General features: G+C 43.8%; 1 protein-coding gene across 5 annotated transcripts in view; it reads left to right on the top strand.

The window, feature by feature from the left end:
- The window catches only part of LOC140719274 (uncharacterized), a 40,101-nt gene extending 19,820 nt beyond the window's left edge, over positions 1–20,281 (top strand). Inside the window, exons 1-2 of one of the 5 annotated variants that reach the window (XM_073033788.1) lie at positions 13,375–13,426; positions 17,485–20,281. In XM_073033788.1, coding sequence (XP_072889889.1) covers positions 18,083–19,525 — 1,443 coding nt within the window. In that variant the 5' untranslated portion in view covers positions 13,375–13,426; positions 17,485–18,082 and the 3' untranslated portion in view covers positions 19,526–20,281. Of the gene's footprint in view, positions 1–13,374; positions 13,549–17,411 lie in introns of those variants that run through there. The other 4 variants (XM_073033785.1, XM_073033786.1, XM_073033789.1 and 1 more) reach the window with 4 other exon arrangements.
- The last annotated feature ends 209 nt before the right edge of the window (positions 20,282–20,490 follow it).

Below are 20,490 nucleotides of genomic sequence, written 5' to 3'. Positions count from 1 at the left end.
AAATGACCCCCTTTATTCCCACTGACCCCCAGTATCCTCCTCCAATTCACCTGGGCAAGCTCCTCTCTCATGTCTCTGAAATTCCCTTTATTCCATTGTGATACAGATACATGTCAGTTACGCTTCTCCCTCTCAAAATGCAGTATGAATTTAATCATATTATGATCACTGCCTCTTGAGGGTTCCTTTACATTAAGCTCCCCAATAAGATCTGGGTTATTTTACAACACCCAATCTAAGATAGCCTTTCCATGAGTATTGTTCCCTTTCCTCTCGCCGAATACTCTGGGTCACCCCTTTGCACCATCCTCCTGTTTCTGTGTTTTCCTATTCCCCACTCACTCACATTTGTGGTCCTCCTATCACGCTCCCTCTCCCATCAGAACTGCCCTGCTAATTGACGGCCATGTTTTGGCGCTAGGATTTTAATATTTAAAGAGCATCTACAATGAGGTTCAGGGCTCAATCATCAGCTCTACCCTGGATTCTTGTCTAGCACTAGATTAGAACCCTGTTTTCATCTCAGTATCATAACATGTCTTATTCTAGTCTTCGATACTCCAGCACTTGGGTCCTTACCTTCCTCACCTTGGTCTCTCGTCAAAGTACAATTGAGCCTAATGGACTTAGTGGGGAAACGGAGCCTCTCACTTGCTCTGGGCAGACACAGTGAGAAAATTTCAAAACAGAGCCTAAAGATACATGACCTCTGGGTTGCCATGTGCCAAGTGTCACTAGGGGGAAGCCAGAATCACTCAGGTAAGGCTGTCAGTCAGTCCATCTTTTGACCCCAGAGAGATTTGGTGTGACCCAGGTTCTTGCCGTGGTTTCCTCACTTGGTGTACATTGATGTTTGAACTCCCGCTGTCCAGGTTTCCCACAGAATACGGAAAGGTGGCCTTCATCATCTCTCTCCCAACAGGGAGAGCCCTGGCCTGGACCACTACGCTTTGGGAACAGAGGTCAGAGATCTGCTGTGATGTGGAGGAATTCATGAACACCATGAAGGGGGTGTTCTGTTGGTGCTAACAGAGCTCCGGACCGTCTCATGAAGGTGCATCAAGGTCGTCGGTCAGTAGCCGACTACACAGTGGAGTTTTGGACTTTGGCCAAGGTATATGGCTGGAAAGGGAAGGCCTTGGACAGTCTGTACCATCATGGACTCTGAGGTGAACTAAAGGATGTCCTTGCCATGGGAGAGTTGGTAGAGGACTTAGAGGCTCTGATTGATCATTTCATCTGCCTTGATAATTGCCTGGCAGAGCAAAAGTGGAAGCATCTCAAGAGGTTGAGGGCAAGCCCAAGCATGGCATCATGTGACTTCCACTTTCCAAGGGGATGACCGTCATCAAGTCGATTGTGGATCGCTTCTCGACAGCTTGCAAATTCATAGCATTGGACAAACTACTGTTTCAATGCCAGTAACAGCCGAGATTGACCTTCATCAGGTCTTCAGGATCCATGGATTTCTGGAGGACATTGTGTCAGATCACAATCCTCAGTTCATGTCATGTTTCTGGAAGGCATGCTGTACCCTGATTGGGGCTGCAGCAATCTTTTCCTCAAGATTTCACCTGCAGTGCAATGGCCAGATAGAGTAGGTGAACAAGAATATGGAATGAACTCTGAGATGCCTGGTCTCAGGAAAAGAACAGACGAGTGGTGTCATCATTTGATATGGGCAGAGATTGCCCACAACACACTTCAGCATTCTACGCATGGATGCCCCTGTTTGAGTGCCAATTCAGGTATTCTCCACCCCTCTTCCCTGAGCAGAAGGCTGAGGTTGGGGTTCCTGCAGATACCCTATCAAGGCCCCTTAGAAATTTAAGTGAATATACTCTAAATTCAGGCCCACTTTACAGATTGCTCAATCCAGGAATAACTTGATGAAGCTCCTCAGGACTGCCTCCAATATTATTCTTATAGTATCGATTAGCTCAGGGACCAAAACCATGCACAGAATTCCAGGCATGGCCTCACCAACACCCTGTGCAATGGTAACAACACCAGCCCATTTCTAAATTCCACTCCCTATGCAATAAAGGCCAATGTACCATCTGCCTTGAACAACTGTGGTCAAGAACCAATCACTGAGTACTCCAAAAGTTACCTCCTTCCACTCCAAAATCAACCCACATATTCCAGCCATACACAAAACACTGCAGGAACTCACTGGGTCAGCAGCATCTATGGAGAGGAATGGACAGTCAACAAAAATCATTGCTCATTGAGGAAATCACCTTTGTTCAACATCCTGTAGTTCTGACTCTCTGCTAAGACCATGTTTTTTTTCCTATTCCCTGGGTACATAATATTGTACTGGGTAATAAATGACCAGTATCATTCACACTACAAAAGTCCCACACAGTGTCAATCTATAATGAGAAAGCCTATAATCATTATAGGCTTCAGAAGAATTAAGTCAGAGGTCCATGGCAGAGGATTAGAAGTGGAGAGGGTTAGCAACTTTAAATTTCTGGGTGTTATTATTTTGTTCCACCTGTTCTGGACAAAGAGAGTGTGGCAGTATCTCTACTTACTTAGGAGTTTGTGAAGATTCAGAATGACATCTAAAACTTTGACAAACGTCTATAGCTGTGTAGTGGAGGATATACTGACTGGCTGCGTAACACCTGGTTTGGAAATACCAATGCCCTTGAACAGAAAATCCTGCAAATAGTGGATACGACTCAGTCCACTACAGCCTCTCAACTATTGAGTACATCAACATGAAATACTGTTGCAGGAAAGCAGCAACCATCATCACAGACCCATACCACCCAGTACCTGATCTCTTCTCACTGCTAGCATCAGGAAGGAGGAACAAGAGCCTCAAGGTTCACACCATCAGGGTCTTGAACCAAAGGGGATAACTTCACTCGACTTCACTTGCCCCATTACTGAAATATTCCTACAATCAGTGGACTCACTTTCTAGGATTCTTCATCTTATGTTTTCAAAATTTATTATTTATTTATTTTTAATGATTATTTTTTCTTTTTGTATTTGCACAATTTGATGTATTTTGCACACTGGTTGAACGCCCCAGTTGGGTAGTCTTTCATTGATTCAATTATTCTATAGATTTATTGAGTATGCCCTCAAGAAATGAATCTGAGGGTTTTATATGTTGACATATATGTACTTTGATAATAAAATTTACTTGAGCTATGAATTTTAAACACCTACTCTTGTGGTTCAATGACTTTGAAGTTTACCACCTGAGTTAAATTGTTAAATGCCTGGAAGGTCACAATAATCAGAAGGCCTTCAGAAGTAGCCATGTACATACTGTAGGACTGTTGGACATGTCCAGAATGTGAAGCTATACTAATGAAGAGCTAAATCTTCATTAACTAAGCTAAATCACAGATTGACAAAGGGCAGAAATTACCCATTATGATATGGTCAGGAAGACAGAATTTTCCCAGTTAGAAGTTGAGGTGCTGTTCCTCCAAAAGGTGTTGAGCCAAACTGTAACAAAGTGATATCAGAAGTCACCAAAAAGACTAAAATTATCTTAGCTGAAGTATTGTCTTTCACCCATTAATGTCCTTTGCAAACTTTTTACAGGGTAGAAAAGTCAAGGGATTTTTGTATGGGAGTCTCAAACACAACAGCACGTCAGTTCTGTCACTACCCCCAAGTCCTTTATTTTCTCCTAGAGATCCAGTCTTCTCTCCTATCACATTCCTTCCTCTCCAAGCCTTTACCTTTCCCACCCACCTGGCTTCATCTATCACCTTCTAGCTATCCTCCTTTCCCACCCTCCACATTTTTATTCTGGGGTCTTCTCCCTTTTTCAGTCCTGAAGCAGAGATCAGCTCAAAACACTAGCATTTCATTTCCATAGCTGCTGCCTGACCTGCTGAATTCTTCCAGCATTTTGTGTGTTGTTCTGTTGTGTCAGTTCACCAGTCCTTTACTGTGGAGGAGATGCTTGAGCAGGCAGCACACCAGGTATAGGAAGGAGAACCCAAGTAAGTATACACATCCATGATCTGACCTGATAAATAATAGGAGTGAGGCCATTCACAGGCTCTCATTTTAGAAAAGACTTGCTTGGCCTTTGTAGCTGCAAGTTCAGAATAGGGACAGGCCATTCACCTGCTCTGTGTGTGGGACAGGTTTCATCCAAACATTCAATCTGCTGAAACAGCAGAGAGACCCCACTGGGGAGAGGCTGTTCATCTATTTCAAGTGTGGGAAGGAATTCATTTAGTCTCCTGAGCTACTGAAACACCAGCAGGGAAGTTGCCATACACCTGTTCCAAGTGTGGGAAGAGATTCATTCAGTTAACTCAGTTTGTGAGGCTCCAGCAAATTCACAATATGTAGATGCCACACTTCTGTCCCAAGTCAGCAAAGAAATTATCCCACCTGCTGAAACACCAGCAACTTCACATCAGGGAGGAAGTTCAAGTAAGTTGAATGTTACCATCGTGCTGACTAAATCCAATTGCAAGTTCATGAGCGATACCCATACCGAGTGCTAGTAAGGCTACAAATAGGAAGATTATACAGTTTAACATGTGGCTAAGGAGTTGGTGTAGAAGGGAGGGCTTCAAGTTTTTGGGCAACTGGGCTCTCTTCCAGGGAAGGTGTGACCTGTATAGAAGAGATGGTTTTCATCTGAAGTAGAAGGGGACTAATATCCTAGTGGGAAGCTTTGCTGGTGCTGCACAGGGTGGTTTAAACTAGAGTTGCAGGGGATGGGAACCAGAGTGCCAGAACAGATAGTGGAGAGGTTGTGGATAGATGTTGTTAAGACCCCACACAAAGTCAGGAATCAAAAATGGGGGACTAGTGTCTTGAGCTACGTATATTTCAATACAAGAAGTATCGTAGAAAAGACATATGAGCTCAGGTATGGATCAATACATGGAGTTATATTGTAGCTATTAGTGAGACTTGGTTGCAGGAGGAGCAGGACTGGCAGCTTACTGGCAGCAGGAATGACTCCGTTGTTTTAGACACAACAGAATGGGAGGGATTAAAAGAGGAGGGGTGGCATTACTAGTCAGGAAAAATGGCACAGTGTGCCCAGTCAGGGCAGACTGGAACGTATAGAGTCATAGAGTTATGGAAAAGTACAACACACAATTAGGTCCTTCAGCCCATCTAGTACATGCTGAACCATTGAAACTGCCTACTCCCACTGACCTGCGCCAGGACCATAACTCTCCACACCCCTACCATCCATGTACCTATCTGCATGTCTGTTTAATATTGAAATCAGGCTCACGTGTACCATTTGCGCTGGCAGCTTCATGACCTTTCTGAACGAAGAAGTTTCCCCTCATGTTCCCCTTAAACTTTTCACCTTTCACTCTTAACCCATGACCTCCAGATGTAGTCCAAAGTTCAAAGTAAATTTTATTATCAGAGTACATATGTTACCACATACAACCCTGAGATTCATTTTCCTGTGGGCATATTCAGTAAATCTATAGAATAGTAGCTATAACAGGATCAATAAAAGATAACCGGAGTGCGGAAGACAACAAACTGTGCAAATGCAAAAATAAATATCAATAAATAATGAGAACATGAGATAACAAGGCAAGTTGTGGGATTATCTCAATTGTCAGATAAGTGAGTGTAGTTATCCCCTTTTGTTCAAGAGCCTGATGGATGAGGGGTAGTAACTGCTCCCGAACCTGACGGTGCAGTTCCTGAGGCTCTTGTACCTTCTACCTGATGGCAATAGCAAGAAAAGACCATGGCCTGGGTGGTGGGGATCTTTGATGATGGATGCTGCTTTCCTATGACAGCGTTTCATGTTGATGTGCTCAGTGGTTGGGAGAATTTTACCTGTGATGTACTGGCTGAATCCACTACCTTTTGCAGGATTTTCTGTTCAAAAATATTAATGTTTCCATACCAGGCTGTGATATAGCCAGTCAATATACTCTCCACTACACATCTATAGAAATTTGTCAAAGTGTTTGATGTAATGCCTTATCTTTGCAGGCTCCTGAGGAAGTAGAGGTGTACAAGGAAAGTTGATTAAGGTAGGGAAGTGGATGTTGTCAACGTGGACTTTGACAAAGTTCTGTATGGGAGGTTGGTCAAGAAGGTTCGGTCATTCAGATTTCAAGATGAGATAGTAAATTGGATTAGACATTGGCTTTGTGGGAGAAGCCAGAGAGTGGTAGTAGATGGTTGCCTCCCTGACTGGTGGAGTGCCACAGGGATCGATGCTGAGTCCATTGTTGTTTGTCATCTATATTAATAATCTGGATGATAATGTTTTTAACTGGCTCGGCAAATTTGCAGAATACACCAGGACTGGGGCTGTAGTGGACAGAAGGAAGACTATCAGAGTTTGCAGTGGGATCTGAACCAGCAGGAATAGAAACTGCTGAAAAATGGCAGATGGAATTTAATGCAGACAAGTGCAAAGTGTTGCACTTCAGTAGAACCAACTGAGGTATACTTACACAGTGAATGGTCAGGCACTGAGGAGTGCTATAGAAAAAAGGGATCTGCTTGATGTGGACTAAGTAGGTCAAAGGACCTGTTTCTGTGCTGTACTTTTCTATGCCTTTGTTCTGCAGATATTGCAGCTGCTCATCACAGTGCATTGGGGGAGGGGGCACTTTAAAATGGACTGTTGTATAATATTGTGACATCAAATCAGTTCTATTATGAATACTGTGTTTCAGGTGCTTACTGTAGAGAGGCTACTCAGTCCATCTGGTACCTGCTCATGTTCCTGTTCCACATCAGTGCTTTTAAATCCATCTCTGCTGTTCACCTCTTTCTTTCTTTCTCTCTCTCTCTCTCCCTCTCTCTCGCCCTCTCTCTCTCTCTCTCTCTCTCGATGGGTTACAACTGGTCACTAGTCTGTGGATGAAGAGGTTTACCTTGAATCTCCTCTATGACTTTCTGTAGATCGCAGAAGTAGGTGAGTTCACTGGGGATTTGTCCCAAATATTCTCAATCCTTGGGCTCTGGGCCAAGGTAGATAAATTCCCTGATCTTTTCAATGCTTTGGGTCACTTTCACTGACTTCCAAGGTCTGTGCCTCACACAACTGGGTTGTTTCAATACAATGCTTTCCTCTAAAGTATGGGAGCCGAATAGTTGGTAAATCTTCGATGGAGTAGGTTCAGGATCAAAAGAGGGTCCTGCACAAATCAAGGCTTTAGGGCTCCAGATGTGGTGGAGGATAGTTTATAGGGAGTAGGAGGAGGAAATCAGACCAGGAGGATGAGGCTACAAATGAAAGATAAGCAACATTTGGAAACTGATTAATGGGAAACTTAGGTTTGGACAGAATATAAGGTATTGTTCCTCCAAGCCAAACTCAGGTTGGAGGAACAACACCTTATATTCCGTCTGGTTAGCCTCCAACCTGATGGAATGAATATTGATTTCTCTAACTTCCATTAATGCCCCTCCTCCCCTTCTTACCCCATCCCTAATTTATTTATTCCCCCCCCTCATTTTTTTTCTTAATTTTTTTCTCTGCCCTATCACTCTTTGCCTGTTCTCCATCTCCCTCTGGTGCTCCCCTCCCCCTTTCTTTCTCCCTAAGCCTCCCATCACATGATCCTTTCCCTTCTCCAGCTCTGTATCCCTTTTGCCAATCACCTTTCCAGCTTTTAGCTTCACCCCACAACCTCCTGTCTTTTCCTATCATTTCGGATTTGCCCCTCCCCCCACTTTAAAATCTCTTACTATCTTTTCTTTCAGTTAGTCCTGATGAAGGGTTTCGGCCTGAAACGTCGACAGTGCTTCTTCCTATAGATACTGCCTGGCCTGCTGTGTTCCACCAGCATTTTTTGTGTGTTGCTTGAATTTCCAGCATCTGCAGATTTCCTCATGTTTTAGATTGATTTTGACTGTTGGCATACACAATGGCAGTAAACATCTGAGTGTATTGCTTGTGGAAGTTGCTGTGTTTTTGGCAGGGAAGAGACTGTGTTTGTAAATTCTTTCAATGGCACTGTTCTTACCCTGAAATCTCTGAGCTCAAGAATGTACTATCACTGTGAATTGAGTGGGCAGGTACCGAGAACAAAACCAAAGGACTTGTGACTCGCATAAAAAGTATAATATGATTTTATCTTGCATGAAGAACTTATAATGTATCTGCAAGTTAAGTCAATAAACGATTTTCTACCAACTGAAGTGGAACATTAAGATCAGGTCTGATGACAAGAACCAGCTGATGTCCATATCTTGGTAGTTAATGGGAATACCTGAGACTGAGACCTCAAAGAAAGTGTTCACTCCAAAGAAGAAAGCCCAAGCTTGCTCAACGTGTCTTCATAATACATGCTGTCTAATCTTGGCAGTACCTTCTCTAATGCTTCCACATTTTTCCAGTAGTGTGGTGCACAGAACAGAACATACTGCTCCAAATGTGGTCTAACCAGGATTTTATAGAACTGCAACATTCTTGCAGGGAAGTTTGCTAGTGCTTCTTGGGGGGTTTAAACTAAATTTGCAGGGGGCGGGGATCCAGAATGTGAGGGAGGATAGCGAGAGGAAGAATAAAGGACAGGTGGGGACTACACGGTTCCGGAACATTAAGTGTGTAGTAGAGGAAGGTGGGGCGGAACAAGTGATAAGGAGGACTGGTGTACAGAGGGATGGTCTGACAGAACATGGAGTTAAATGTGTTGAAAGAATAAGTAAATTTAGGAAGGACAACAAAATTCTAGGGGCATATAGCCCGATGGGAGTTTGGGGAGCTGGGTTAAGCACAATAGGCAGCGATTCAAACAGAGAGAGGAGAAATGGGCTAAAAATTCTATATCTGAATGCACGAAGTGTCAGAAATAAGGCAGATGAGCTTGAAGCCCAGGTGCGAATGGGTAACTATGATGTTGTTGGGATAACAGAGACATGGCTGCAGGGAGATCAGACCTGGGAAATGAATGTACAAGGGTATACGTGCTATCATAGGGACAGAAATGTGGGCAGAGGGGGTGGGGTGGCCCTGTTGGTGAGGAATGAGATTCAGTCCTTTGCAAGGGGGGACATAGGGTCAGGAGAAGTAGAGTCTGTGTGGATAGAACTGAGGAACAGTAAGGGCAAAAGGACCCAAATGGGTGTTGTCTACAGGCCACCAAACAGTAGCATGGATATTGGGTGCAAGTTGAATAGGGAGTTAACATTGGCATGTGGCAAAGGTAATGTCGCAGTAGTTATGGGGGATTTCAACATGCAGGTGAACTGGGAGAATCAGGTTGGTGATAGGGAGTTTGTAGAGTGCCTACGGGATGCATTCTTGGAACAGCTTGTACGAGAGCCGACCAGGGACAAGACTATTCTGGATTTAGTGTTATGTAATGAACAGGATAAACGATCTTGCAGTAAAGGAGCCATTAGGAGGTAGTGATCATAATATGATAAGTTTTTATCTGCAATTTGAGAAGGATAAGGGCAGCTCGGAGGTGTCAGTGTTGCAGTTGAACAGGGGAAACTATGGAGCCATGAGGGAGGAGCTGGTCAAAGTTGACTGGACGGAAAGCCTAGCAGAAAAGACAGTGGAACAGCAATGGCAGGTATTCTTGGGAATAATGCACAAGGTGCAAAATCAGTTCATCCCCCAGAGAAGGAAGGATTCAAAGGGGGGAAAGGGGCCACAGTGGTTGACAAAGGAAGTCAGAGGTTGCATAGCATTTAAAAAAAAGGAAGTATGACAGAGCTAAGGTGAGTGGGAGGACAGATGATTGGGAAGTTTTTAAGGAACAACAGAACTTAACTAAAAAGGCAATACGGGGAGAAAAAATTAGGTACGAACGCAAGCTAGCCAGGAATATAAAGGAAGATAGCAAAAGCTTTTTTAGGTATGTGAAGAGAAAGAAGATAGTTAAGAACAATGTTGGGCCCTTGAAGAATGAATTGGGTGAAATTGTTATGGGAAACAGAGAAATGGCAGAAGAATTTAATGAGTACTTTAGATCTGTTTTCACTAAGGAAGACACAAGCAATCTCCCAGATGTATGGATGGGCCAAGGACATAGGGTAACAGAGGAAATGAAACAGATTGACATTAGGAAGGAAACGGTGATGAGTAGACTGATGGGACTGAAGGCTGACAAATCCCCAGGTCCAGATGGTCTACATCCTAGGGTACTAAAGGAGGTGACCCTGGAAATTGCGGATGCATTGGTAATCATTTTCCAATGTTCCTTAGATTCAGGATCAGTTCCTGAGGATTGGAGAATGGCTAATGTTATCCCACTTTTTAAGAAAGGAGGGAGGGAGAAAACAGAGAACTATCGACCTGTCAGCCTGACATCGGTGGTGGGGAAGATGCTAGAGTCCATTAATAAGGATGAAATAGTGGCATATTTAGATAGCAGTGATAGGATTGGGCCGAGCCAGCATGGATTTACCAATGGTAAATCATGCTTGACTAATCTGTTGGAGTTTTTCGAGGATGTAACCAGGAAGTTAGACGGGGGAGATCCAGTGGATGTAGTGTACCTCGATTTTCAGAAGGCATTTGATAAGGTCCCACATAGGAGATTGGTGGGTAAAATCAAAGCTCAGGGCATCGGGGGGAAGACATTGACATGGATAGAAAACTGGTTGGCAGATAGAAAGCAAAGGGTAGCGGTGAATGGGTGTTTCTCGGAATGGCAGGTGGTGACTAGTGGGGTGCCACAGGGCTCGGTATTGGGACCACAGCTGTTTACAATTTACGTCAACGATTTACATGAAGGCATTGAGAATAACATCAGCAAATTTGCTGATGATACTAAGCTGGGTGGCAGTGTGACATGTGATGAGGATGTTAGGAGAATTCAGGGTGACTTGGATAGGCTGGGTGAGTGGGCAGATACTTGGCAGATGACGTTTAATGTGAATAAGTGTGAGGTTATCCACTTTGGGAGTAAGAACAGGAAGGCAGATTATTATCTGAACGGTGTAGAGTTGGGTAAGGGAGAAATACAAAGAGATCTAGGAGTCCTTGTTCATCAGTCACTGAAGGTGAATGAGCAAGTGCAGCAGGCAGTGAAGAAGGCTAATGGAATGTTGGCCTTTATTACAAAGGGAATTGAGTACAAGAGCAAGGAAATCCTCTTGCATTTATACAGAGCCCTGCTGAGACCACACCTGGAGTATTGTGTACAGTTTTGGTCTCCAGGGTTAAGGAAGGACATCCTGGCTGTAGAGGAAGTGCAGCGTAGATTCACGAGGTTAATTCCTGGGATGTCTGGACTGTCTTATGCAGAGAGGTTAGAGAGACTGGGCTTGTACACGCTGGAATTAAGGAGATTGAGAGGGGATCTGATTGATCCCCTCTGATTGATATGTTTATATCTTATAAACATATAAGATTATTAAGGGATTGGACAAGATAGAGGCAGGAAATATGTTCCAGATGCTGGGAGAGTCCAGTACCAGAGGGCATGGTTTGAGAATAAGGGGTAGGTCATTTAGGACAGAGTTAAGGAAAACCTTCTTCTCCCAGAGAGTTGTGGGGGTCTGGAATGCACTGCCTCGGAAGGTAGTGGAGGCCAATTCTCTGGATGCTTTCAAGAAGGAGCTAGATAGGTATCTTATGGATAGGGGAATCAAGGGATATGGAGACAAGGCAGGAACCAGGTATTGATAGTAGATGATCAGCCATGATCTCAAAATGGCGGTGGAGGCTCGAAGGGCCAAATGGTCTACTTCTGCACCTATTGTCTATTGTCTATTACCTCACTGGTCTGGAACTCATTTGTGACTAATGAAGTCCAACACACAAAACGCCTTTTTAACCACCTTTAACTTGCGTGGAAAACGAGGGACCTTTGGATGAGGATCCTAGTATTGCTGTGTTCCTCCACACTGCTAAAAGTTTGTTATTACCCATGTATGCTGCCTTCAGTTTCGTACTTCCAAGGTAAATCACTGCACTTTTCCAGAGGGAACCATCACAGTGTGTTTGCACCCCCTGTCCACTTGGGGCTCAGCAAGGGGAGTCCATCTCAAAATCCTCAAGGAATTCAGCAGGCCGTAGGATCTCAGCCCAAAACGTCGATTGTACTCTTTTCCATAGATGCTGCCTGGCCTGCTGAGTTCCTCCAGCATTTTGTGTGTGTTGCTTTTGGATTTCAAGCCTCTGCTGATGTTCTCTTGTTAATGTTGTTACTGTGGCAGAAACCTTTATAAACGTTATTCTGTGGTTTACAATTCCCTCTAGCTTCTTATTTCTTCTCATCTGTCTATCATCTTCTAGCTATCTTGCTTCCTCTCCCCCTACTACCTTTTTTATTTTGGCGTCAAGACTATTCAGTCCAAGACTTTGAGTGTTTACTCATTTCCATAGATGCTACCTGACCTGCTGAATTAGGAAGGAAAGCAATTTCAGCAGCGTTGATCGTAAATGAATATTTAAATAATAAATGGGGATCTTATCTGAAGATTTTTACTGATGGCTCAGTGGACCCAGAGGGCAGTAAGGCAGGATCTGGGACGTACGTGTCTCAACTTGGAGTTGAGATTGGTCACCAGGTTTCAGATGGTCTTCCTGTCTTTGCAACAGAATTATTAGCAATCCTCTGAGCCTTATGGTGGATAGAAGACTATCAACCATGCAGGGTTATCATCTGTTCGGATTCTGCTGCTGCCTTAGAGGCAAAAAAAGAGAATAAATCAAAAGCTCATTTGATTTATGATGGGTTGTGAAGTTAGATTTACATGGATACCTGGGCATGCTGGGGTGGAGGGAAATGAAACTGTGGATGGCATTGCAAAGTCTTCCTTACAGAGTAGGCAAGTAGGAATTAGAGTACCCCTTGGCAGAGCAGAATTGAGAAGTAGGATTAAAAAAAAAGGTATAGAGAAGAAGTGGCAGGAGGATTGGAACAATGAATTAAAGTGAAGGCATTTCCTTTTTAGTCACCCAGTAGTTAAAAAGGTCTCAGACTGTTACTCTTTAAATCATAAGAGACATGGTGAAATTAACAAGACTTAGGTTGGGGCATTGTGGGCTAAACTATTATTTAAAGATAATAGGAAAACATCCTACTGGATTATGTGACTGTGGTAGTCCAGAGACAGTTCAGCATGTTTTGCTAAGTTGTCATCGATATAAAATTGAAAGAAGTATATTGTTCAAGAGGCTGTCTGACTTAAATGTATTTTGTTTTTCTATTAAATCTTTGTTTGGCCACCAAGAGAACCACCATCTGATTTAAGAGTTTATTATTCTCTTTCTACGTACGACTAGTTTATATTCGAGAATATGAGTTTCTTGAAATTCTATAATTAATTATACATCCTGCGGATGGCAGTAATACCCCTAGACACGTCTTAACTGCCGGAAATAGAAGGCGGCTTGCTGAATTACCGCACCATTTTGTGTACGGTGTCCTCGCGATCAAATGCGCATGCGTAAAGGTCTTGCTAGAGCCCGGACATCGCGCATGCGCTCAGTGGGCACCAGGCTGAGGCGGATCGGCGGCAGGTAGGAGCGGGGTTCCGGCGTCCGCACCCCGACTGAGGGACAATTGTTACGTCCGGACACACCGTCTCGGTCCTTTCCCCCTCTCTCCTTCACCTTTTGATGCCTCTTGTAACTATTTACAGGTTAGAAATGACAAAGAATTTGTGTAGCATAAGATATAGGAGCAGAATTTTCCTCTCAGCCTCGGTCTCCCGCCTTCTCCCCATATCCCTTCATGCCCAGACTAATCAAGATCTGTCAATCTCTGCCTTAAATATAGCCAATGACTTGGCCTCTGCAGTTGCCTGTGGCAACGGATTCCACAGATTCACCACTCTGGCTAAACAAATTCCTCGTCATCTCCGGTCTAAAATCTCCTCCCTCTCCGTGTCCTCTGGTCCCAGACTCCCCCAACATAGGAAACATCCTATGCCTTACCATAGACTCAACCTGCAAATTAACCTTGAGGGAATCCTGCACAAGGACTCCCAAGTCCCTTTGTATCTCAGACTTCTGAAAATTTGGCTCTAGTTGGAAAATAGTCTCCACTTCTCTTTCTTCTACCGGTGCATGACCGTGCAGTTCTGACACTATATTCAATCTGCCACTACTTTGTCCATTCTTCTAATCTAAGTCTCTGTGCTTCCTCAATACTACCTGTTGTCTCTGTGCTTCCTCAATACTACCTGTCTCGCCACCTATCTTTGTATCATCCACAAACTGCGCCAGAAAACCATAAATTTTATCATCCATATCATTGACATATAAAGTAAAAAGAACTGGTCCCACACAGACCCCATGGGGAAAACCACTAGTCACAGGCAGCCAACCAGAAAAGGCTCCCTTTATTCCCACTCTTTGCCTCCTGCCAATCAACCACTTCTTTATCCATGCTAGAATCTTTCCTGTAATACCATGTTAAGCTTGACTAGTGTGCACCTTGTTAAAAGCTTTCTGAAAATCCCAAATACACAACATCAACTGATTTGCCTTTGTTTCTCCTGCTTGCTATTTCTTAAAAGAATTTCAAAAGATTTGTCTGGCAAGATTTCCCTTGAGGAAGCCATGTTGTCTCCAAGTATCCTGAGACTTCATCCTTAATAATCAACTCCAACATCTTCCCAACCACTGAGGTCAGACTAACTGGACTGTAGTTTCCTTTCCTCTGCCTCTCTCCCTTTTTCAAAAGTGGAGTGACATTTGCAATTTTCCAGTCCTCTGGAACCATGCCAGAATCAATTGATTCTTGAAGGATTATTACTGATGCCTTTACAATCTCTTCACCCGTATCTTTCAGAACCCTTGGATGTAAACCATCAGGTCCAGGTGGCTTATAACCATTAAAGCACGGAAACAGGCCATCTTGGCCCTTCTAGTCCGTGCCAAACGCTTACTCTCACCTAGTCCCACCTACCTGCACTCAGCCCATAACCCTCCATTCCTTTCCTGTCCATGTACCTATCCAATTTTACTTTAAATGACAATATCGAACCTGCCTCTACCACTTCTTCTGGAAGTTTGTTCCACACAGCTACCACTCTCTGAGTAAAGAAATTCCCCCTCGTGTTACCCCTAAACTTTTGCCCCTTAACTCTCAACTCATGTCGTCTTGTTTGAATCTCCCCTACTCTCAATGGAAAAAGCCTATCCACATCAACTCTACTTATCCCCCTCATAATTTTAAATACCTCTATCAAGTCCCCCCTCAACCTTCTACACTCCAAAGAATAAAGACCTAACTTGTTCAACCTTTCCCTGTAACTTGGGTGCTGAAATCCAGGTAACATTCTAGTAAATCTCCTCTGTACTCTCTTTATTTTGTTGATATCTTTCCTACAATTCGGTGACCAGAACTGTACACAACACTCCAAATTATCTACCTTCAGACCCTTCAGCTTCCCAAGCACCTTCTCCCTCGTAATCCAATCACAAACAAGAGAAAATCTGCAGATGTCCTGCTGAATGGTCTTGTCCCAAAATGTTGACTGTATTCTTCTCCATAGATGGGGCCTGGCCTGCTGAGTTCCTCCAGCATTTTGGGTGTGTTGCTTCTCCCTAGTAATGGCAGCGTTACTTACTTCTGCCACTGTAACACTTGAACTTCCAGCATACTGCTAGTGTCATACTGCACAGTGAAGACTGATACAAAATATTTATTCTGTTAGAACTTAGAACAGTACAGCACAGTGCACGATATTGTGCCAAACCAGCTAAAGAGCCAAACCCAAAGATAAATCTCTCCTACCTACATAATATCCGTATCCCTCCATCTTCCTTACATTCATGTGCCCATCCAAATGTCTCCTAAAAGTGTCTAATTTAGTTGTCTCTACTGCCGTACCATGTGGTGCATTCCAGGCATTCACCACTCTGAGTAAAAAAAAGCACCCCCCTTTCTTGTGTTCAATGCATGCAGGGTAGACATTTCAACCTGGGAAACAGATATTCCCTGTTTACTCTATACCTCTCATAATCTTATAAACCTCTATCAAATCTCCCCTCAGCCTCTGACACAACAAAGAAAACAACCCAAGTTTATCCTGTCTCTCATGATAACACATGCCTTCTCAACCAGGTAACATCTTGATAAACCTCTTCTGAACCATCTCCAAACCTTCAATATCCTTCCTAACTGTATACAATACTCCAGTTGTGGCCTAACCAGAGTTTAATAAAGTTGCAACATAACCTCTCACCCGCCATTTCCTTGACCTCCATTTCAACCTCTGCAGCACCATTTTCCAATGGTCCAATATCTACTTTCACCTTTCTTTTACACTTATATCTGAAGAAACTTTTCATATCCTCTTTAATATTACAGGCTAGCTTCCATTTGTCTTCCAATTTATTTTTCATTATGACTTTCTTAGTCACCTTCTGTTAATTTTCAAAGCTTTCCAGTCCTCTAAATTTTGCTCTATTATATGCCCTCTCTTTGGCTTTTATGTTGACTTTGACTTCTCTTGTCAGCCATGTGTTTAGAATACTTCGTTGGGATGCATCTGTGCCGTGCCTTCCGGATTGCTCCCAGAAACTCCAACCATTGCTGTTCTGCTGTTCTGTTCCCTTCCAATCAATTTTCACCAGTTCCTTTCTCATGCCTCTAATTTTCCTTTTCTCCACTGTAATGCTGATACATCTGATTTTAGCTTCTCCTCAAATTGCAGGGAGAATTATACCATATGATCAGTGTTTCCAAAGGGTTCCTTAAGCTGTCTAATCAATTCTAGTTCATTGTATAACACAAAATCCAGAACAGCTGATCCCTAGAGGATTCAATCTGCTCTGAAAAAGCCATCTCGTAGGCGTGCCACAAAATCCCACTCATGGGATCAAGCACCAAACTGATTTTCCCAATCTACCTGTACATTAAATTTCTACATGACTATCGTAACATTGCCATTTTGGCATGCATTTTCTATCCCCTGTTGTAATTGTTAGACCTCATCTTTACTACTGTTCGGGGGGTCTGTATGTAACTCCCATCGAGGCCTTTTTACTCTTGCAGTTTTTTAGCTCTACGCACAACAACTCTGCACTTTGAATCTTCGTCACCTCTTTCTAAAGATTTATTTTCATTTTTATCGAGTCACACCACTCCCTCTCTTTATTTGCTTGTCCTTTTGATACAATGTGTATCACTTGATGTTAAACTCTCAACCATAATCTTCTTTCAGCTATAACTCAGTGATGCCCACATCATACCTGTCAATCTGTGACTATGCAATAAATTCATAGACCTTATTCCATATACTGCGCATTCAAGTATACCACCTTCAGTCTTCAACTTTTTTGATTTTGTCCCTCTTTTACATTTCAACCCATCCCATTGACTGCAATTTTGCCCTATCATCAGCTTGCCCTTGCGAGCAGTCACACTACACATTGACTCTGTGTACAGGAATCTCAATCAGAACAATATGTCAGTTTTGCTGTCTCTGTCCAATATTGATGGAGTGACCAGATATTTCCTTTGTAATGCCAATATATCTGTTGTTGATCCTAGGAGATGAAGAAGTGTCTCATCCCAGCTGGAAAACTGCTTTGTGTCTGAAATGAAGTTTTCTCTTTTAACTCAGTGAATCCACTGGAACCGGGGTGCCGAGTACACACTGGCATTTGTTCACTAGAGATCATTTCTTCAACTGCTTGACTGGACAAGGGATTCCTATGTCTGACATCCAACTTGATGAATTGCCAGAGAACTGATAGCGGAGAGACATCATTCTTCTCTCAGTGTGGGACTCTCTCTCTCTCTCAGAGACCCCCTCTGTAAATTTACAGAGGAGAGAGGCCATTTACTTGCTCTTTGTGTGGGACAGGATCTACTCAGTCATCCAGTTTAAAGGTACATCAGCAAGTTCATCAGTGGTGAGATGGTTCACCTGTTCTGTCTGCAGGACGGGATTCATTCAGTCATCCAAGCTGACGATACATCAGAAAATTCACATCAGTGAGGGTCTGTTTACTTGCTTCGTGTGTAAGAAAAGATTCACTCACTCAGCTGACCCTCACGCAAACTGTTCAATTATTCTGTGTGGGAAGAGATTTACTCGGTCATCTGATCTGCTGACACACAAGTGACTACACATTGGGGAGAGACGTTTCAGCTGTTCACACTGTGGGAAGGGATTCAGTCGGTCATCTGTCTGATTGGTACGCCAGTCATTTCACAGTATGGAGATGCCATTCACCTGCTCAGACTCTGAGAAGGCATTTCCTGAGTCATCCCACCTACAGTCACACCAGTCAGTTCACATTGGGGAGAGTCCATTCACGTGCTCAGACTGTGGGAAGGGATTCTCTCATTCATCCAGTCTATGGAGACACCAGTCAGTTCACACTGGGGAGAGACCATTCACCTGCTCAGAATGTGGGAAGGGATTCACTCGATCATATAATCTATTGGCACACCAGTCAGTTCACATTGGGGAGTATCTGTTCACCTGCTCAGACTGTGGGAAGGGATTCACTCACTCATCTCAACTGAAGGTACACCAGCGTATTCACACTGGTGAGAAGCCATACACCTGCTCTGACTGTGGGAAGGCATTCGCACGCTTATCCAGCATACTGAGGCACAGGAGAGTTCACACTGGGGAGAGGCCATTCACCTGTTCCGTGTGTGGGATGGGATTCATTGGATCATCTGAGCTATTAGTACACCAGCGAGTTCACACTGGGGAGAGGCCATTCACCTGCTCCGACTGTGGGAAGGGATTCACTCAGTCATCCCAATTACTGGCACACCAGTCAGTTCACACAGGGCAGTGGCCATTCACCTGCTCAGACTGTGGGAAGGGATTCACTGCTTCATCTCAATTGAAGGTACACCAGCGAGTCCACACTGGGGAGAGGCCATTCACCTGCTCTGAATGTGGGAAGGGATTTATTCGGTCAAATGAACTGTTACAACACCAGTCAGTTCACACTGGAGAGAGGCCGTTCACCTGCTCAGACTGTGGGAAGCGATTCACTGGGTCATTTGAACTTAAGGTACATCAGCGAGTTCACACTGGGGAGAGGCCATTCACCTGCTCTGAATGTGGGAAGGGATTCACTCGGTCATCCTATCTACTGGCACACCAGTCAGTTCACACTGGGGAGAGGCCGTTCACCTGCTCAGACTGTGGGAAGAGATTCACTGGGTCATCTCAACTGAAGGTACATCAACGGGTTCACACTGGGGAGAGACCGTTTACCTGCTCAGACTGTGGGAAGGGATTCACTAGGTCATTTCTAGTTAAGGTACATCAACGTGTTCACACTGGGGAGAGGCCATTCACCTGCTCTGAATGTGGGAAGGGATTCAGTCAGTCATCCCAACTTCTGAACCACTACCGAGTTCACACTGGGGAGAAACCATTCACTTGCTCAGACTGTGGGAAAGGATTCACTCGGTCATCTCAACTGAAGCTACATCAGCGAGTTCACACTGGAGAGAGGCCATTCGCCTGCTCATACTGTGGGAAGAGATTCACTTGGTCATTTCAAGTTAAGGTACATCAGCGAGTTCACACTGGGGAGAGGCCATTCACCTGCTCTGAATGTGGGAAGGGATTCAGTCAGTCATCCCACCTTCGGAAACACTATGGAGTTCACACTGGGGAAAAAGTTTAAACAAGCTGCATGCTGGATATTTAACCATTACAGTTACTGAATCCAGAGGCAAGTTCACAAGTGACTGTTAGTGTCAAACTCTGTAATTATTGCTTTTGTTCATCACACCCAGTTCTGCACCCTGGTCACTGGACTTGATGAGTTTATTCTGCCAATGCTCACCTTTAATGGGATTGTAGTTTAATATTCTGGATCTGTGACAAATAAATTGATTGTATTTTAAACTCTGTCTCAGGTACTAAGTGAATCTGCAACACACCCAGGTACAGTAGGGAGTCAGCTCTACCCAGCTGGTACCTACCAGTATTTCTGTTCCATGACAGTCCTTTTAGATCCTTCCCTGCTGTTCACCTCTCGCTTTCCCTGTGGTGATCAGTTCCAAACAGTTCGCACTCAGTGGGTGTAGAGGTTTCCCTTGAATTTTCTATATGACTTTCTGCAGGCTGAAGAAGACAAGCTGTCTGCAGTTATGTCTGACATGTTCTTTGCCCCTCAAATCTCTGGGCCGAGGAAGAATAACATTGGTAGTTAGCCACCTTATTCCCTGTCCATTTCAATGTTATGGGGTCATTTTCACTGCTTCTAAAGGGTGTGTCTCACACAGCGAGGTTGCTATAATACACCACTGTACTCTAAATTTAGTCTAAAGACAACGTGGCACGTTAGGTTGGATGTTCAGTGGACCAGGGTTTTAAATCAGAGATGGGTCAGCACAAGGCAAGGTTTCAGGCTCTGGTCTGTGGTAAGTTAAGAGGATATGACGAGCAGTGGAACAGAGTGGTGGTGGCGGTGGCTGGAATGTGGCAATGAATGACAGAAGCAATATTTGGAAGCTGATTGACAGTGAAAAAATTATATTTACTTTGTTGACACACAGAATGCCTGTTAACATGGAGTATATTGCTCCAGGAATAGGTGTACTGGACTTAACAGGTTCCCAGATCTTGCTATGTAAATCTAAGGAT

The sequence above is a fragment of the Hemitrygon akajei genome, chromosome 31 (genome assembly GCF_048418815.1).
Source record: "Hemitrygon akajei chromosome 31, sHemAka1.3, whole genome shotgun sequence".
In the NCBI taxonomy this organism is placed as follows: domain Eukaryota; kingdom Metazoa; phylum Chordata; class Chondrichthyes; order Myliobatiformes; family Dasyatidae; genus Hemitrygon; species Hemitrygon akajei.
Note: the sequence above shows the minus strand (reverse complement) of the source record. Positions and strands in the feature narration are given on the sequence as shown.